The following is a 15,943-nucleotide window of genomic DNA, read 5'->3' on the forward strand; positions in this document are numbered from 1 at the left end:
CAGTGCGCCTGCCTTGTACCCTGAAAACCTGAGCTGCAACAGGGGCCACAGTTAGGTGGAACATCCCAGACCCGCGCTGCGGGTGCAGGCTTCGGAGCCCTTCCCACGCGGGAGACCGGCTTCCCGTGGGGTCCACCTTGGTCACCCATCAGAGCCTTGCAAGGGAACCCAGCGAAGGCCACCACCCAGCAGGAGGGGCAGCCCCACTTCAGTGGGTGGGGACTGGCCAGCAGGCCTGGGAAACCGGGGCAGAAAACACTGCCAACTGTCCATCAGTGTGGAGGAGCCAGGACATGGCACGTGGACTCCTGCGTTCTCCAGTGGGGTCCGACACCAACTGAAGAGCCAGCACTGCGGTGACCACTCCAGGACCATGGTACAGGGGCGGGAGAGAACAAAGGAAGCCATGGCGCAGCCTTCAAAATACTTTATTACAAAATGCAGCGCGGGGCCCAGAGCCGCAAGCGAGGCACCGCCCGCCACATGTCCACTCCGCAGTCACTTCCGTCCCCTCCGAGCTGCAGCCACTGCAGCAGGCAGTGGACCGAGGAGATGGCAGGTGGCCGAGGACCAGCAGCTGACTGCGGACAGTGACAACACCATTTCCTCCTGTCCACGGCTGACGGCTGCCTACGGCTGGGCCCAGAAGTCCAACAGAGACGGAGCCTCTCGGAGAGGCGCACTCCGGTCACGCCCGCGGGCAGGCTGCTACTTCTTATTCCTGGGCTTTAGCTCCTCAGCAGCGTTACGCAGGAAAATGTAATTTTTCTTCTGAGGATTATAAAATTCATGTCCCTGGAGAGGAAAAACCCCAAAGACTGTATAATTAAGAGCCAGCAATTGGGGGCGCCTATTCTAGGATGACTGTTTTTGTTTTTTGGGGGGTACTGGACCTCGAACTCAGCACCTTGTGCTTGCCAGGCAGGCAGGGCCCCTGAGCTACATGCCAGCCCTCTACACGGCTCTTACATGAAGGGCCTGAAGCACAGCACACCCGGCAGAATAAAGGACAGGGTCAAATGCCGTCCCGGGAGGGATGCTGAGCGGGGCCTGGGCACAGGGGCAGGACCCTGGATGGCTCACCCTGCAGGAGCAGCAGCTCCACAGGAGGGCAACAGAGGGCCACGGTGGTCAGTCTCCTGAGCCCACGGTGAGTGGAAGTGGGCAGCAGGAAGAGCAGACGGGGTGGGTGAGGAGGAGAGGGCTGGGCAGAGGGGAAGGCCTGGGAGAGCGGTGGGGCGGCCACACGTGAGCCTCGAACTGCAGCCAACCCGGCTGGACCCCAACTCCTCCTGCCTGGACCTCTCATCTCCCACCCTGGCGCCTCCGATGGCCCGAGATCTGGCCTTTGCCCTCCAGCTTGCCAGGCTCCGTTGTGCAAGGGCACAGCTGGTCAGCCTGCCCTGAGCCCCCACAGCACCGTGGGGGCTGCTGTCCCTTATTGGCAGCAAGTCCAGGGAAGCATCAGAGCAAGCCCAGGGCGCTGGCCCGGGCCTCTCACCTTGGACCAGTCGTAGCTGGAGGCGTAGGCGAATATGTTGCCGTTGTGGTTGAAGCAGCATGCAGAAATCGGCTGGTCCAGCTGCTCCGAGGTTTTGAGCTTCGTGCGCGCATCTTTGTCCCAGAAGCTGAACCGGCCGTCAGAGCCCACGGTGGCCAGCGTGCCGTGAACGGGGTGGAAGGAGATTCCGTTCACCTGCAGGCGTGAGGCAGGCGTGTGGTGCGGTAGGTGGGGACAGGCGGGGACAGCTGCCAGCGCTTCCCAGGGAGTCCATCCCGCCCTCCTCTGGGGAGCACACCCCAACTCTGGGGTGCACATGGGGGAGCCTCGGAGCTTCCTTCTGCTCCGATGGGCAGGGACACTGTCTCCCGCACTCTAAGAAGGTGGACCAGCTCCCGAGAGTCTCAGGGCTCATCCCAAAGCCGAGGCGGCAGAGCCAGACCCTGCGCTGGGCCGGGCAGAAGACCACCAACCCTGGCCCCGCACGCCCGTGTCCTCTCCCATCCCGGGTGCACTTTTGGGGGCGGCCAGGTGCCCAGAACGCACCGCGTAGATGTCCTGGGGAGCGGAGGTATTGGTCCCATTGGATCGATGGCATTTAAAGGTGAAGTTATCTTTGGCGCTGAAAAAGAAAGGTCCGTCTAAGTTTTTCTTTTTAAAAATAAGTCTCTGCTAAAAATCCCGGTAGGCCGGGTCCCACTTACGGGTTTGGGGGGTTGATGTAGTGGATCGCGACTCTCCCCTCGATACTGCCCAGGGCAAAGCCAGTCGGCTTGTTCTGTTTGTCTTTAAAAATAGCCACACACCGGTGCTGCAGGGAGAGAGAGAAGGGTATGACACAGTGCAGATACAGGACGCCGACGGAGGCGGTCCCAGTGTTCAGAAAAACCTGGACATCAAGCGCACAGGATGAGGGTATAAGGGTCACTTCGCAATTCCTCGGCGGCCCGTGACTCTGTAGTGACCCACACAGCCCTGCACCCGTCCCTCCAGCTGCACCAGCGGAGTGTGGGGTCCCGGAGTCCCCTGAGGTCCCCCACATCTGCATCTGTACTGCTCAGCAGGGAAGCGGCATCCGGCTGCGCCGGCAGCTTGGGTAATGCAGTGGACAGGGCACCACAGGGAGCAAGGCCAGCGCCCCAACCTCCACTGCAGGGCATGTGCGCGCTGCCCACACCACGCAGCAATGGGACAGCTTCCCACCTGTGACCGGCTCACTTCACCACGCTCACCCACCGTGCTGGAAACAGCAGTGTTTTCCGCCTTTTTAAGGCTGAATAGTATGTATGTATGCGTTTCACTCAATCACACTGATTTCAGGGAAGGACACTGCCATTAACAAAGGAACCCATTTCTCTCTTCCAAATGTGGACTCACTTTCCAAAAGAAATTAAACCAGCAAGCCAAGATTTAACTGCACTCCTGATCCCTGCAGAGCCGCTCAACCACGGGGCATCAGCTGGAGAATGAATAAGGAAACGTGCTGTGAATATACCCGTGTACCCTGGGATAGCGGACAGGCACGGAAAGGTGACCCAGCTGGCGTGCGGGCCCACACTTTAATCTCAGCACTCAGGAGCCTGAGGCAGGAGGACTGCTTCGAGTTTGAGACCTGCTCGGGCTACAAAGTGAGTTCAGAACTGCATAGAGAGACCCTATCTCAGAAAAGACAAAAAAAGATGAAATCCTGTCACTTTCCACAATACGGAGAGAACTGAAGGACATTATGTTAGGGAAACAAACTCGGCACAGAAAGACAAGTGCCACGTGGCCTCACTCCTATGTGGGATCTAAAAAGCTGTTCTCCTAAAAACAGCGTTTGGAACAGTGGTTACCAGAGCCTGAGGAGGGCAGGAGACCGAGGGGATAGATCAGTTTCCAGGGACTGAGACACGCTCGGATGGCAGGAGGGAGCGCTGATGGCGTGCTTCAGTAAGGGACGCTCAGATACCAGCCCCACGGAGGAAACTCGGCAGGCACTGAGGAGGGGCCACAGCTGCCTCGATGCCAAGGAGGAGCCCGGGTTTCTGTTGTGGGGACGCCGAGTGTGCCCATCTGACCATTTACCGTATGCCCACGGATTACTATGTACCACGCTGTACCTCACAGACACGCACAAAAAACATGGATCCAACATTTCAGATCAATGCCTGGCAGGTGTGGTGGTGCACGCCTGGGATCCCAGCACTCGGGAGGCTGAGAGTTCAAGACCAGCCTGAACTATACAGTGAGATGAGACCTTGTCGCAAAAAACCCCCAAACCAAAACCCAACACAACAGCGACAGACACCAGAAGAGGGCTGCGGATCTGGCACTCTTGTCTTTAATGTTTCTGGGGGTCTCTGCTCAGCTTCCTGTAGAGCCAGAGGGTCCCACACCCCTCCAACACTGCGTCCTTTCCCCAGGGTCCTCCCCCGCCGCAGCCCGCCCCTCCTCACAGTTCCCCAAGTCAGGAAATGGGGCGCCTATTTATTTGGGTGTCTGAACTGGAGACCGAGGAGTCACCGGCGATTCACCTCACCCATGTTTTTCTTCTTCCTTACCCCACTGGGCTCCCTCATGCCCATCTGGAAAACACCTGGGGTCTGTTCCTTTCTGTCCCTGCCCCGAACATTAACCCAGGACTTCCTAGCTTATAGGCTGACACTTCTCAAAAGTGATCTGGGGAACCATTTCTTGGGCACAACAGCAAAAGCACGGGCAACAAAGCGAAGACAATCAGGTTGGCACGGAGTCCTGCTGTGCCTGCGGCTCTGGGCTGAGGCTGCAGGAGGCCAGGGGGTCCCGCACAGGAAAATGATGGGCCAGAAGACCAAGGGGGCTGACTGTCAGCTTCATTCTGAGCCGAAGCCCACCCGGCCCGCTGAGACCAAGGCCAAGCAGCAGGAAAGGCCAGCAGTTCTGGGGCAAGTGGGAGACTGCAGGGCAGAGAGAAACCTCGCAGCCACATTCACACAACCAGGCAGAAGGACAGCTGGACATGACACATTCACACCGGAACCAGTCCACCCAGATGCGTCTTTCCCAGTAGCACCTGGCCACCGGGCTGTCTGGCAAGGGCAGGAATGGGGTCATGCACACAGGGCAGCATCTACGCACTGAACACTGTGTTTGGCTCCTGAAACCTCCTGCTCTGACAATCCCGCCTTTTCAAAGTGGGCCCAACTGCACCATGTGTGACGCCACTGCGCACCCCACAGCTGCCAGCCTGCATCTTGGGGGCTCCGGCTCACCTGGTGCTTCAGCGGAGACTCTATCCTCCTGAACTCGGACGGCTGGTTCTCCAGCTGGTAGACGATCAGGCCCCTCTCCGCTGTCGCCACTACGGCCATCGGATATATCTAGGGGTGGAGGAAAAGAGGCGCACTTGACACGAACGGAGTGGGCTCTTTTTATACCCAACTAGTAGTTCAGTTTTTTTTTTTTTAAGTAGGTCAATTTTTAAGTCATAAAATTCTCACAGTTTAACAACCGATGACAGCAACATATTTCGTGAAAACCTAAAAAAAATTGCAAGTAGGACACTCAAACTCATCTTTTTAAAAAACTATAAAATGTGTGAATATTTACAAAATATCCTAAGGAACTGAGAATAAAGTCACCCACACATAACAATGACTACTAACATGATGGTTCAAGAATACAGTCAACTACAGGTGACAGTGAGCAGCACGGTGGTACACTGTACTCTCGCCTTTTTCTGGCCCCTGCGCACAAACAGCTCCGTACAGCTCATGCCCAACTGGGCACTTCTCCGAGGGCACCAGAGCGGGAGCCTAGCGTTCCCTCTGAGCCCACTGCCTGGGGCCTGTCGCTGTTAGGTGGCTCTGCTAGGTCACTGTGTTACACCAAGCACGGCCACCTGCACCAGCATTCTCGGGGGTGAACTCAACCCAGAGGAGCTACTGGGCCAGCTGACATAAACCCTCAGACTGCGACTGAACAGACGGAGAGAGCCCCTTCGTTTCCACCTGGTTAGAGACCATGCAACGACAGGAACCACAGCACAGAGTTACACGGGCTTCCCCACCAGCCGGTGAACGCCACACCAGGGATGGCCTGGAGCTGGCTGGGTACGGTGACCCGAGACGCCGGCAGTCAGCAGTTCTGGACAGAGGCAGTCCTGGGTCCTCTAGGAAGCCAGGGACAGTGACCCCGTACTCACACTGCAGAGGGTTAGGGCTACCCACCCTCTGGAGAGTGCCGTACGTGAACAATGTTTATTCCGGGTTTTAAAATGACATTCCTTACCACGTCAGCACAGTAACACCTCTCGGGGAGCTGCAAGACCATCATAGGATTTGACGACCGGGTATCCCAAAACTGAAAGCACGGGGAGAAGCAGAGAAAGGCGTTCAGGGCCGCAGTCCATACGCGGTGAGACTAAACGTCCCCCGAGGCGGGCGCACCAGGCCCACCGAGTACCTTCAACGTCTTATCCCAGCTGCCGGTCATCACACAGCTGTAGTTCGGGGCTTTGATCCAGTGTATGGTTTTCACAGGCGCGTCATGCTTCCCACAAAACAAAAAGACACGTCAGTGTGGCAGGGTGCGAGAGCCTGTGTTCTAGAATTTAAACAGTGGAGAATCCTGAGACCCCAGCAAACAAACACCCAAGCTGTTCCACTGCTCCCCATGAGCAAAAGCACCCACCAGGAAGAAGCACCCCGCTCGTTCCACTCCAGCCGGCTCTAACTTGGGCTCACTCGCAGGCCAGCGAGCCTCCTGGGAGCTCCTCCCAGAAAGGGGAGGGCTGCGCCACCTGGTACCAGCACATGCCACGAGCGACAGCCACACAAGCACAGTGCCGCGACTCAGAGCACGGGACACTGTTTGGAAATGTCTGTCAAGAGGCTCCCCCAAATACCAGGCGCCCAGTTGCAGGGTCCTCCGTGCCCACTGCTCCTGGTACCAGCCGTGTGAGTGACAGCTCGTGGCGTAGGAAGCGCCCCTTCCTGCTGTGTGCGGTCCCCGGCCGCAGTGCATTGCACGGGGCAGGCGTTCAGCAGATGCAGGCTGAACGATGTGCAAGCAAGTCCGGCCAGGGAGAGGGAGGCCACACACAGCGCTGGGACTCACACGTGTCCACGGCAAGGGCAAGCCGTGCCGCCTGCCCATGCCGCGCACACACCCGTGAAAGCCTTAAGCCCTGGCTCTGAGAGCCGCCATGAAACTCGAGTTGCTATGAGGCTGGAGCAGCGCCTGCACTCGAGGTCTCCCGCACATGTGAGTGACGGGACCTAGGGAGCTGCACACCGTCAAGGCAGGAGTCATCAGTCAGGGACCACCCCGAGGCCGATCCCGCAGGCCGCGCTGCAGAGGGCTCGGTCACCTGGGCAATCTGTATTGCTTGGTTACTGTTGAGGTCCCACATTTTGGCGGTTTTGTCACACGATGCTGTAAATACTTTGCTTCCATCCTAAAGTAAGAGAAAATTTGGCACTGTGAGGAAACTCATCTCCCCCCCCCCCCCCGGCACTCACATGTTACTCTGCACTATGTGTTCTGCGATTTTTATTAATCCAGCGAGGTAGAGGCCAATATACCACAAACCATAGTCATAAACAAACATTTCGGGGCATATATCTTATTAAGAGACAGCATGTGCAAGATTAAAAAAATGAATTCTCATTTCAAGTCATAATGAAGTGTAGTCTCTCTCTCATCCCTGATTCCAGTTTTTCCCCAAAAGCAACTGTGGGCCACTTTTAAAACTTTTCTGTTTTTCTGATAAAATGTAAGCCTTCCCTAATTACAGGTCCTATCTAAGCCTGTGCGGCTTTAAAGAGAAGCCATCACTGTGCAATAGCTTTAAACAGTCCTGCATAGAACCCACGGGGCCGGCACACCGTGGTTGCATGGCGCCACTCCAACCGAGCTCTCCTTAGGAGAGGGCCAGGCCTTGGGCCCGATTCACCCCACGGCTGCAGCTGACTCAGCCTGGCTCACTTATTTTAATTCTGGCTTCAGAGCTCAGCAGCTCAGCCCTGCCCCCTAAATGTGAAGCTGAGGTCTCCCCCTCAGAACAGAGCTGCTGTGGGCTCCTCCCTCTGCTAACCAGCACTGGGGGACAGTGCACAGCCCGGGCCACACAGTGACTCGGCCGACCGGAGGCTGAGCAAACGGTGCCAGCTGTCTCGGGAGCCACAAGGACCGGGGGGATGGGGGTGTGTGACTGCCACCCACACTGATCCGCCGGCTCCGCGCTGTGCGGAGGGGAGGGAAAGGAGAGCCTTTCGCCAGCGCGGTCCTGCGGAAGAGCCCACCTTTGCCACTGTCTGTAACGCGAAAGTCAGGGCCGGAAACAGACGGGAGGTTTCCAGGGGCGGGTGCCCCTGCTCTGCACTCAAACACAGACTTACACACTAAAACAGCTCAGCCTGACTGTACGCCTAACAAACAGTGCACAGATACAGTCTAACTAAAACAGCCTAATGACACGGGACTGCATAAAGGCCCAAGGGCGGCGCCCGAGGCGGGCATCAGGCTCACCCTCCCCCAGCTGGGTACAGCCCCAGGGCAGCAGCGCCGAGGGCGGCCGGGCGGGCTGCTCTGGGGCTGCAGGGCCTGCCCCACTCCCTGCTGGCCGCTCTGCCAACAGGCACGCTCTCACCCAACTCTCCCCAGCCAGGGGGACAAAGCACAGGAAAACAGACCAGGAGGAGGAAAAGCTGTCATGTTCAGGATTGGGGGGGGATCACACAGTGAAAAACCAGTCCTGATATCGTGGCACCTGCCACTTCATCGGTTCTGGGAGATGCAATCAATACCAAAAATGACAAGCACCAACAAAGTGTCTTGGCTGAAAGAGCAGCGAGGGACACAACTTGTTCCGCCCTGTACTTCAGGGAACAAGCGACAGGACGAGGGCAGTCTTCTCCTCAAAGTCAAGAACCAAGAGACACGTTTGAAAGCACTCAGGTACTAAGATACAAGGCAAAAGGCAAAAGAAACGTGTGAGTTTGTTTCTCCTCTTGGGTTTCTGGTAATAAATGTCTAAGTTTGAAACAGAGCCCCGCCTGAGTGGTGGCGCTGCAGTCCCAGGGTATGAGGGGCGGAGACAGAACGGCCCCCAAGTTTGAGCCCTGCCTGGGCTTCTTAATGAGACCCTGACTCAAAACAAAAAGTACAGTGTTGGGACCCAGTTCAGTGACAGCATCCTGGGTTTCCACCTCCAATACTGCAAATAAAAATTATAAATTTAAATAAAAAACAACAAAGTTCATGGCATAAAGATAGGGGCTTCAAGAAGGTATGTAATCCTTTGCTTAAAATGAGTTTTTTAACACAAGAAATGCTTTCGAGATTATCTTACGAAAGTTAAAATCATCAATAAACTACTGTGCTCTAAGAAATTTAGAATTTACAATGTGGATATATACATACTACACAGGTCAAATATCCTTAATCCAGAAAAACTAAAATATTCCAAACTTTTTTTCCTTCTCGGGTTTCTTGAGACAGGGCTGATACATGGTTCAGGATGGCCCTGAAGTCACTATGGAGCCTAGGCTGGCCCTGAACTCACAGCAATCCTCCTGCCTCAGCCTCCTGAGTGCTAGGATTACAGGCATGTGCCACCATGCCCAGCAATATCCCAAATTTTTTCAGTGCCATCTACCACCTAACCAGTTAGATACACTCCAACAGTAAAGTCTATGCAAGACATTCCCACCTCTGGAAACTTCGAAATCTGATACACATCTGGCCTAAGCATTTCAGGTACAGAGGCACTTGACCTGCACATGCATTCACGTTACTGAGTACTGAGACAGCAGTGACACAGCACTTCATGGTGGGAGAGAAACGAGAAATAGAGGAGGCGTACATCACTCCAGCAGACGTCGAGGACGGGCCCGGTGTGCATTTGCTGGGCTTTGGGAATGGTCTGCCCGTTGTCCTGCACCTCCCAGCAGCGAACCTGTGGGGACGAGACGGGCGAGGGAGTGAGGGATCCCGTGCGAGGCGAGTGAACTGGGAGCTTACACGCCTGGCGCTGGCAGCCCCGCTGCACCTCACTCTTCAAACAGCCAAGACCTTCTCCCCAAGTGCTGTATCTGTTTGGTTATTTTTATCACCTCCCCACCTCTAAAGAATGCATTTTACTCAAGTGATTCTTTAAAGACAACAAAACCAAACCAAATGTCTGTCAGACATCACGGTTGACAGTTCCCTGTGCTTTTGCTCATATTTTCTTGGAAAAAGAGATCACACAGCATCTTCACTCTAGGACTACAGCTGGTCTCCCTTGTCCTACTGTCCGATTGATCTTTAAACATCTTTCTAACACTCGGTAGCAGCTCAGATAAAAACCTTCCAGAAACTACACAGGAAGCCCAGCTGCCCAGCCGGCTTCTCTCCTCCCTGCCCTCCCTCCCGCCTGCAGGCCAGCTGGAAAGTATCTCTGGTCTCTGAAAGCGTTCACAGTGGTGCTAGCAAGAATGACCACTGCGACCTTCGTGTTTTCATGTGCAGAAAGTCACCTGCGATGCCAGGCCGTGACAGCGCAGATCCGCAGCCCGGCCGTGCCTGCGGACACTCCCTGCGCTGGCCCTCACCTCCCCAAGCCTCAGCAGCCGGACCGGGGACGCGGAAGCGGCAGGAAGGTGCTCAGCACTGCAAAGGCTGAACCAGGTAACACACGCCAGGCAGCCAGCGCACCTCCGCTTCCCAGGAGTCTACAGGACAAAGGGCTAAACTCGAGGGTGTCTGGCAGATGCTGCTAACAGCTGCAGAAAATGCTCCAATTCTCATGCTTACCACCAACACATGTGCGGGCTAAGCTTCTAAAACCTCTGCTAACTGGATTCAAAAAAGTCTATCACATAAAGCTGTCTCTCTCGGACTCTGCAGGGAGCTGGATGGTTCTACTTTCCTTTACGAAGCACCTTCTCCCCTCCTGGACTAACTTTCCGGCCAGCTGTCATACACTAACCCCGAGTCTTCCACATCTGCAGAATGACAAATTACACTGCTCACACAGGGTTTGTGTGATTGTCTAAGTCAAAGAAGTTGAACAGTCCTGCAGAACGGAAATCTGTGCACACTCTCCTGGGTAACACTCCTTTTCAAAGAAGACCAGTCAGGCTCGGGAACACTCGAGACGGTACTGGTCTAGCTTGGGTCTTTCTGGGCAGCGCATATGACTGGACCATGTCCACTTGGAAGGGCTTGTAGCCTCTCAACTGGTTTCTTGGAAAAGGCTGTGCACCAGCCTGAGCTCGGATTCATTCACTCGAGAGAATGGAGCTAAGGGAAGGCGGCCTGTGACTCACCGGAGCGGCCTTGGGAAGCACTTACATCGTTAGCCCACGATCCGGCGATGAGAAAGTTTCCCGGCAAGGTTGGCGGGCTGAAGGACAGACACCCGATGCTGTCATCGGGAGACGACGTGACTTCGATGTCCTGGGGAGGGAAAGCAGTGTTAAACTGTCACATCGCTACACTGCCAAACCTGCCTTTCCTTCTCACCAAAGGTCCCACGATGGACTTTCCTGGTCCCAAAAACTCAATCACACTTTTCCTCACTTAGAGCAAACAGAGGGGTGGTAACTCAGGCAAAGAACTAGCACTGTCAGGACAAGAGGCAGACTACGCGAAGGCTCAGGGCCACTTTGCTGCCCGCCGGTTCACTGCCGCCTTCGGTGCCTGGTCTTAGTGACCCCTGCCCTCATTCTCCCTCCCTGATTCTGCAGGGCTGGGGGGAGCTCTCGGGAGCTTGTTCAGGGATTCTGCAGACCTGGCCAGGCAGGCGGAGGGGTATGTGTCCAGGAGATGGGCACCCCTCAGCTCTCAGCCTTGAGAGAGTATGGCTGGACAACATTTCAGACTGTCCAACCTGATGCTGGCCCCCGAGCCATCTCTTGTCTTCCCACTGGAGCATAGGAAGCTGGGGCCGAACACGTTCTACAGACCCCGGCAGCTTGGCGTGGTACCTTCATAGGGTTGTGATTGTCTGTGGTCGTGCTGCCAAACATGCTGGTCCCGCCAGTTCCGAAACCTGAGGTTGTCCCAAACAGACTCATTCTGGCTCTAAAAACACAGTGGGAAATGTTAAGGAGAGCTCCTTTCTCAAGCAACCAACATCCGTGAGATGAAATATAAAAATACTAAGTTCCAGAAGAGCAACACACCAGGGTTCTCCCTTCACATCTAAATTTATAGTAAGCAACTTTCTATTTCACAACAGTTTTACACTTACAGAAAATTGGAAAGTCAGGCGAACTGCCACACACTCCATGTTCAGTTCCCCTACTCATATGTTAGTATGATGCATTTGTCACCACTAACAAGCCAATACGTACACATTACGGCTGAGGATTATTTTAGTCATCCGCCAGGAAATAAATGTAGGCATTCTTCACACAGTGAGAGGCATTCAGCTACACCCAGAAATACGAAGTAAAAAGGGGCCTCATGTCGAGGTTCATGTTCTCATTCTGGCACTCTGGGCTCTGCACGCAATTAGCTAGAAAAGCCACCAGTTCCAAAAGAAATTCACAATTTCTTTTTGTGCACCAGGGATGGTATGCACAACCTTGTGCTTGCAGGGCAGGTGCTGTGCCACTGAGCTACCCCCCCAGCTCAGAAACTCACAATTCATTTGAGGAGGCGTTTTAAGAAAGGAATCCACTCTGGCCTGCTGAGTGCCAAAAGGCCTGGCAGTAGGCTCTGGACACTGACTTGGTAACAATCCCTACCGGACTTTTTCTTGGTATCACAGTGCCCCAGGTCACTGAGACCTGCAGGGACCTCTGCCACTATCGGAGCTGGAGCCCCACTCCCACCAGGCCGCCTCTTCCTGCTCTAAAAACAAACCCCGCACCTGTGTCAAGACTGCTGGGAGAACCGGGGGATCACGTGGAGAGTGTGCTCTGTCCAGGACACAGGGCACAATCAACTGCTTCCCTTTTCCCTGCCGAGGAGAACGTGCAGTTGGCTCCAGACTCGCATACGCTGACGTTGGGTTACCCTTAGCAGATCCCTTCCCTGGAGTCTCCCCATCAGTCTCCCCAGCAGCCTGATGAGTGATACGCAGAGGGCGGAGCCAAGGCAGCAGGCGAGTGTCCTCAGTCTCATGAAAACCCCTGTGAGCAGGAGCTCTGAGCACACTACCACCTCCAAGCTGTCAAGTGAGAGTATGCGCTGCTGGCTACCCACACCGCTGCCCTCCAACCTACGCAGGTGCTCAAAACACCAACTGGCTGCATGAACAAGCAAGAGCAGCCGAGATTCGGCCACAAGAGGCCAACTACCACGCCGCCCCGACGTGCTCCTTAGCTTTGACCTCTCACCTAGAAAATGGGCACTAACTCGGCCTCCACAGTTTCGAGAACTAAGTGAAGGTTTTGCACAGAGTGCTGAGACACAGTCAATTTTTTTTCAGTATGAAGGATTAAACCTAAGACCTCGCACGGGCTCAGTAAGCGCTCTATCACTTAATTTCCAGACTGAGCAATCCTCCTGTCTCAGCCTCCCGAGCACCGAGATTAAAGTGTACACTATAAGCCTGGCTCACAATAGGGTTGTGATCATTTGTGTTCCACCCCAACATGGCAACCTTCACGTTGCCATTAGAGATGAACGTGCTGACCCGGACAGAGGCGAGTGAAGCACTAGCCAGTGAGGAGCTCCCAGCACCTTCCCCTTCTCTCCCTCCCTCCTGCGCTCCAGCACACCTCCCCTGGGCGCTTGGGCTCCAGACAACCCCTCCCCACCTTCAGATCCCACTTCAAAAGGTGCCTTCTCTGACTGGGGTGGTGGAAGAGTTCTAACGCTGAACTGCAGTGACATTAGACAACTGTACACAATTTCCCAAACTCATCAAAACAGGCACTTAACTGGGTGAATTTGACGTTAAGTAAATTATACTTTGATAAAGCTGTCAGACAAAAGCCGGGTGTGGCAGCTCATGCCTGTAATCCCAGCACTTGGGAGGCTGAGGCAGGAGGATCGCTGCAATTTCGAGACCAGCTTGGGCTACAAAGTGAGCTCAAGGCCAGCCTGAACTGCATAGCGAGACCCTGACTCCATTAAAATAAAGAAAACAAATTGTCAGGCTTGAATTTTTAAAAACTCACTCTGGAGGCTTCCCTAACGTATCTAATCTTCCATCATCCCGATCCTCCCTATTCTTCGTGGTAATTTCCTAGTCACAAACGCTGCCAGGCGAGCAAGCGCAAACCTGTAATCCCAGTTCTATCTAGGGAGGCCAATGCGGGAGTGGGTCGAGTTCAAAGCCGGCCTGAACTACACAGCAAGACCCTGTCTAAAAAAAGAAAAAACCCAAGCTCCTCTCGGCTCCCCTCGCGCACGCGGGGCCGGTAACCGCCCACTAAACCCGGGGGAGGGGGAGTGTGTGCACACGCGCGTGCACAAGAAAGAACTGGCGAGGGGGGACGAATACACTGTTTTTTTTTTTTTTTTTAAACTGGTATTTCTAGAAGGGAACGGCTAACGGCTAATACCTTTCAGCAGAAGGCCGGACAGGAGAGACCTCTCCCCGGAGATGACATGTGTCTGGGAAGCCCGACTGCACGAGGACGGGCAGAGGCAACAAACGCTGACTTTAGCTCAGTATACCCCTTCCCGAGCCTCAGTTTACCCACAAGAAAAACGACAAGACGATCTCACAGTAACCCGCCGGCTTCCTTCCACTCTGACCTGACTTCCAGCTGTCCTTACAGCAAGCCCGGCCGGCAGGCCCGCTGGCTCCCCGGAGCCTCACAGGGAGGAAATCGATGCGGGGGGCTCTGGCCACCGGCGGCACCACGCCGGCAGCGAGGAGGGTACGGGGCGCGGGCCTACCTGACGGTCGGCCGCGGCGGGAAGGCGGACGCGGCTAGCGGGAAGGAAGGCGAACTCCGCACACTTGCTCAGGCGCGGAAGAGAACACGGTGAGGCAGTGATGGAGTCACCTGGGGCGCCCGGGGCGCCTGGGGAAATCTCAAACAGAACAGAAACGGCCCAATTACCGAGGAAACACGGCGCATGCGCCTTCAAATCACTTCCGGCATCTCCCGGAAGGCGTTAACAAAAAGCTCCGCCTTCAGCCTGACGACAACGCATGCGCAAAGGAGACATTGTTGTCAAAAGGAAGTTCTTGTGCCAGCAGTTTGCGAATCGATGGAAAGTTGAGGCAGATTGTTAAGCAGCTGCTTTTACAGATTCTCAACTCAGGCTAGCGGAAAGTAGCGATTTTCTTTGAAACGGTTGACGTATTTGACGTTTTTAAACGTCTTACAAAAGTCTTATTACTGGCAATTCGGGAAAACTGGCTTTGTGCCGATTGAGGCGCCCCGAGCCTCAGGTGGGGGTCTCCTGGGTCCCTCAAGTTTCCTGCAGCGTGACAGGGGTGAGGGAAGGGTAAGGACATCTGACTTGCCAGGCTGGTCCTCACTAGGATTAGGCGAAGTAACATACGAAGGGCTCTTACTACATACCGTATGTCGTTCACAGAAATAGGAAAGGTGTCAAGAGACAAAATTATGGTATAAACAGAAAATGCGAAGAGAACAAGAAGTATTATTGTAGCCATTGTTGATTTCCTATTACCTTGTTTTGCAATCATTATTTTGTTTTGATTGGCTTTATTCTGTTGTGCTTTGTTTGGTTTTATTTTTAAAAGAAAAAAATCATTATTTAGAAATGTTAAAGCAAAAAGGACAAAATTACAACCAGTTTAGCTGGGGATTCTAGAATGAGTGTTTTAATGAACCGAATACAACAAGGTGGTTTGAGAGACATACTGAATCCCGGGATTGAATAAAAAGTGGATTGGTTCCTTTCCTTGTAAAGTGGGAGAGATTGTCACAGAAAGGAGAGAGAAAATTGGTTGGTTAGTATCAGATTACATCAAGTTTTTGTTTTGTTTTTGGTAAGGATTACAGTAGAGGGGACTTTATTATCATGCCATTTGAAACTGGCCTATTTAGGAAATTTGACTGTTATTTTTATATGCTTGATGTTTTGAAAGTTCAGTTAACTGTTTCAGTTTGGTGACATGGAAACTTGGTATGAGTTGACTCTTTTTTTAAAAAAATTTTGGTCTGTTGGGGCCCAGTGCAAGAGTTCAGTGCAAATCAATTTTTAATGTAACAAGGGTCTGTTATAATGACTCAAACACAGGCTGCCACCAAATTGGTGCTGAAGAGGGGGACAGGGCGGGGAGTGTTGCAGGTAGCTGAGTTAATTAGAAATATTATAGGCAGTAAGACAGGATTATGCCCTCCAAAGAGCCAGTGCATAAGCTCAGATACCTGGCCACTGCAGGGTGGGGACCACACAGATGGACCAGACACCCCTTCCTGTGGGCCAGACCTCAGGACAAAGGATCAAACAAATGCACCTATATCCTGAGGATTGATATCCTAAATAGTTCCCTACCACCCTGAGGAAGCCTGGAGTCCCCATTCCAACCCCCTAGGGAAGAGTCACTGCTCC

General features: G+C 54.0%; 1 protein-coding gene across 2 annotated transcripts; it reads right to left on the reverse strand.

The window, feature by feature from the left end:
- Positions 1 to 412: 412 nt before the first annotated feature.
- On the reverse strand, positions 413 to 14,510 carry Rae1 (ribonucleic acid export 1). Of its 2 annotated transcripts, XM_063248122.1 has the most exons (13): positions 14,309 to 14,502; positions 12,327 to 12,416; positions 11,437 to 11,533; positions 10,802 to 10,906; positions 9,330 to 9,422; positions 6,834 to 6,920; positions 5,927 to 6,013; positions 5,753 to 5,824; positions 4,735 to 4,842; positions 2,206 to 2,312; positions 2,048 to 2,123; positions 1,502 to 1,696; positions 413 to 795 (listed from the first exon to the last, which is right to left on the reverse strand). In XM_063248122.1, the coding sequence occupies exons 3-13, from the start codon at positions 11,524 to 11,526 to the stop codon at positions 709 to 711; spliced, it is 1,107 nt and encodes a 368-aa protein (XP_063104192.1). In that variant the 5' UTR covers positions 11,527 to 11,533; positions 12,327 to 12,416; positions 14,309 to 14,502; the 3' UTR covers positions 413 to 708. The 2 variants fall into 2 exon arrangements, with proteins under 2 accessions (XP_063104192.1, XP_003463689.1); XM_003463641.5 differs by lacking the exon at positions 12,327 to 12,416 and having other exon boundaries at positions 14,309 to 14,510.
- Between the last annotated feature and the right edge of the window lie 1,433 nt (positions 14,511 to 15,943).

This window comes from Cavia porcellus, unplaced genomic scaffold (genome assembly GCF_034190915.1).
Source record: "Cavia porcellus strain 051 isolate PalLab524CR breed Dunkin Hartley unplaced genomic scaffold, mCavPor4.1 scaffold_5, whole genome shotgun sequence".
NCBI classification, from domain to species: domain Eukaryota; kingdom Metazoa; phylum Chordata; class Mammalia; order Rodentia; family Caviidae; genus Cavia; species Cavia porcellus.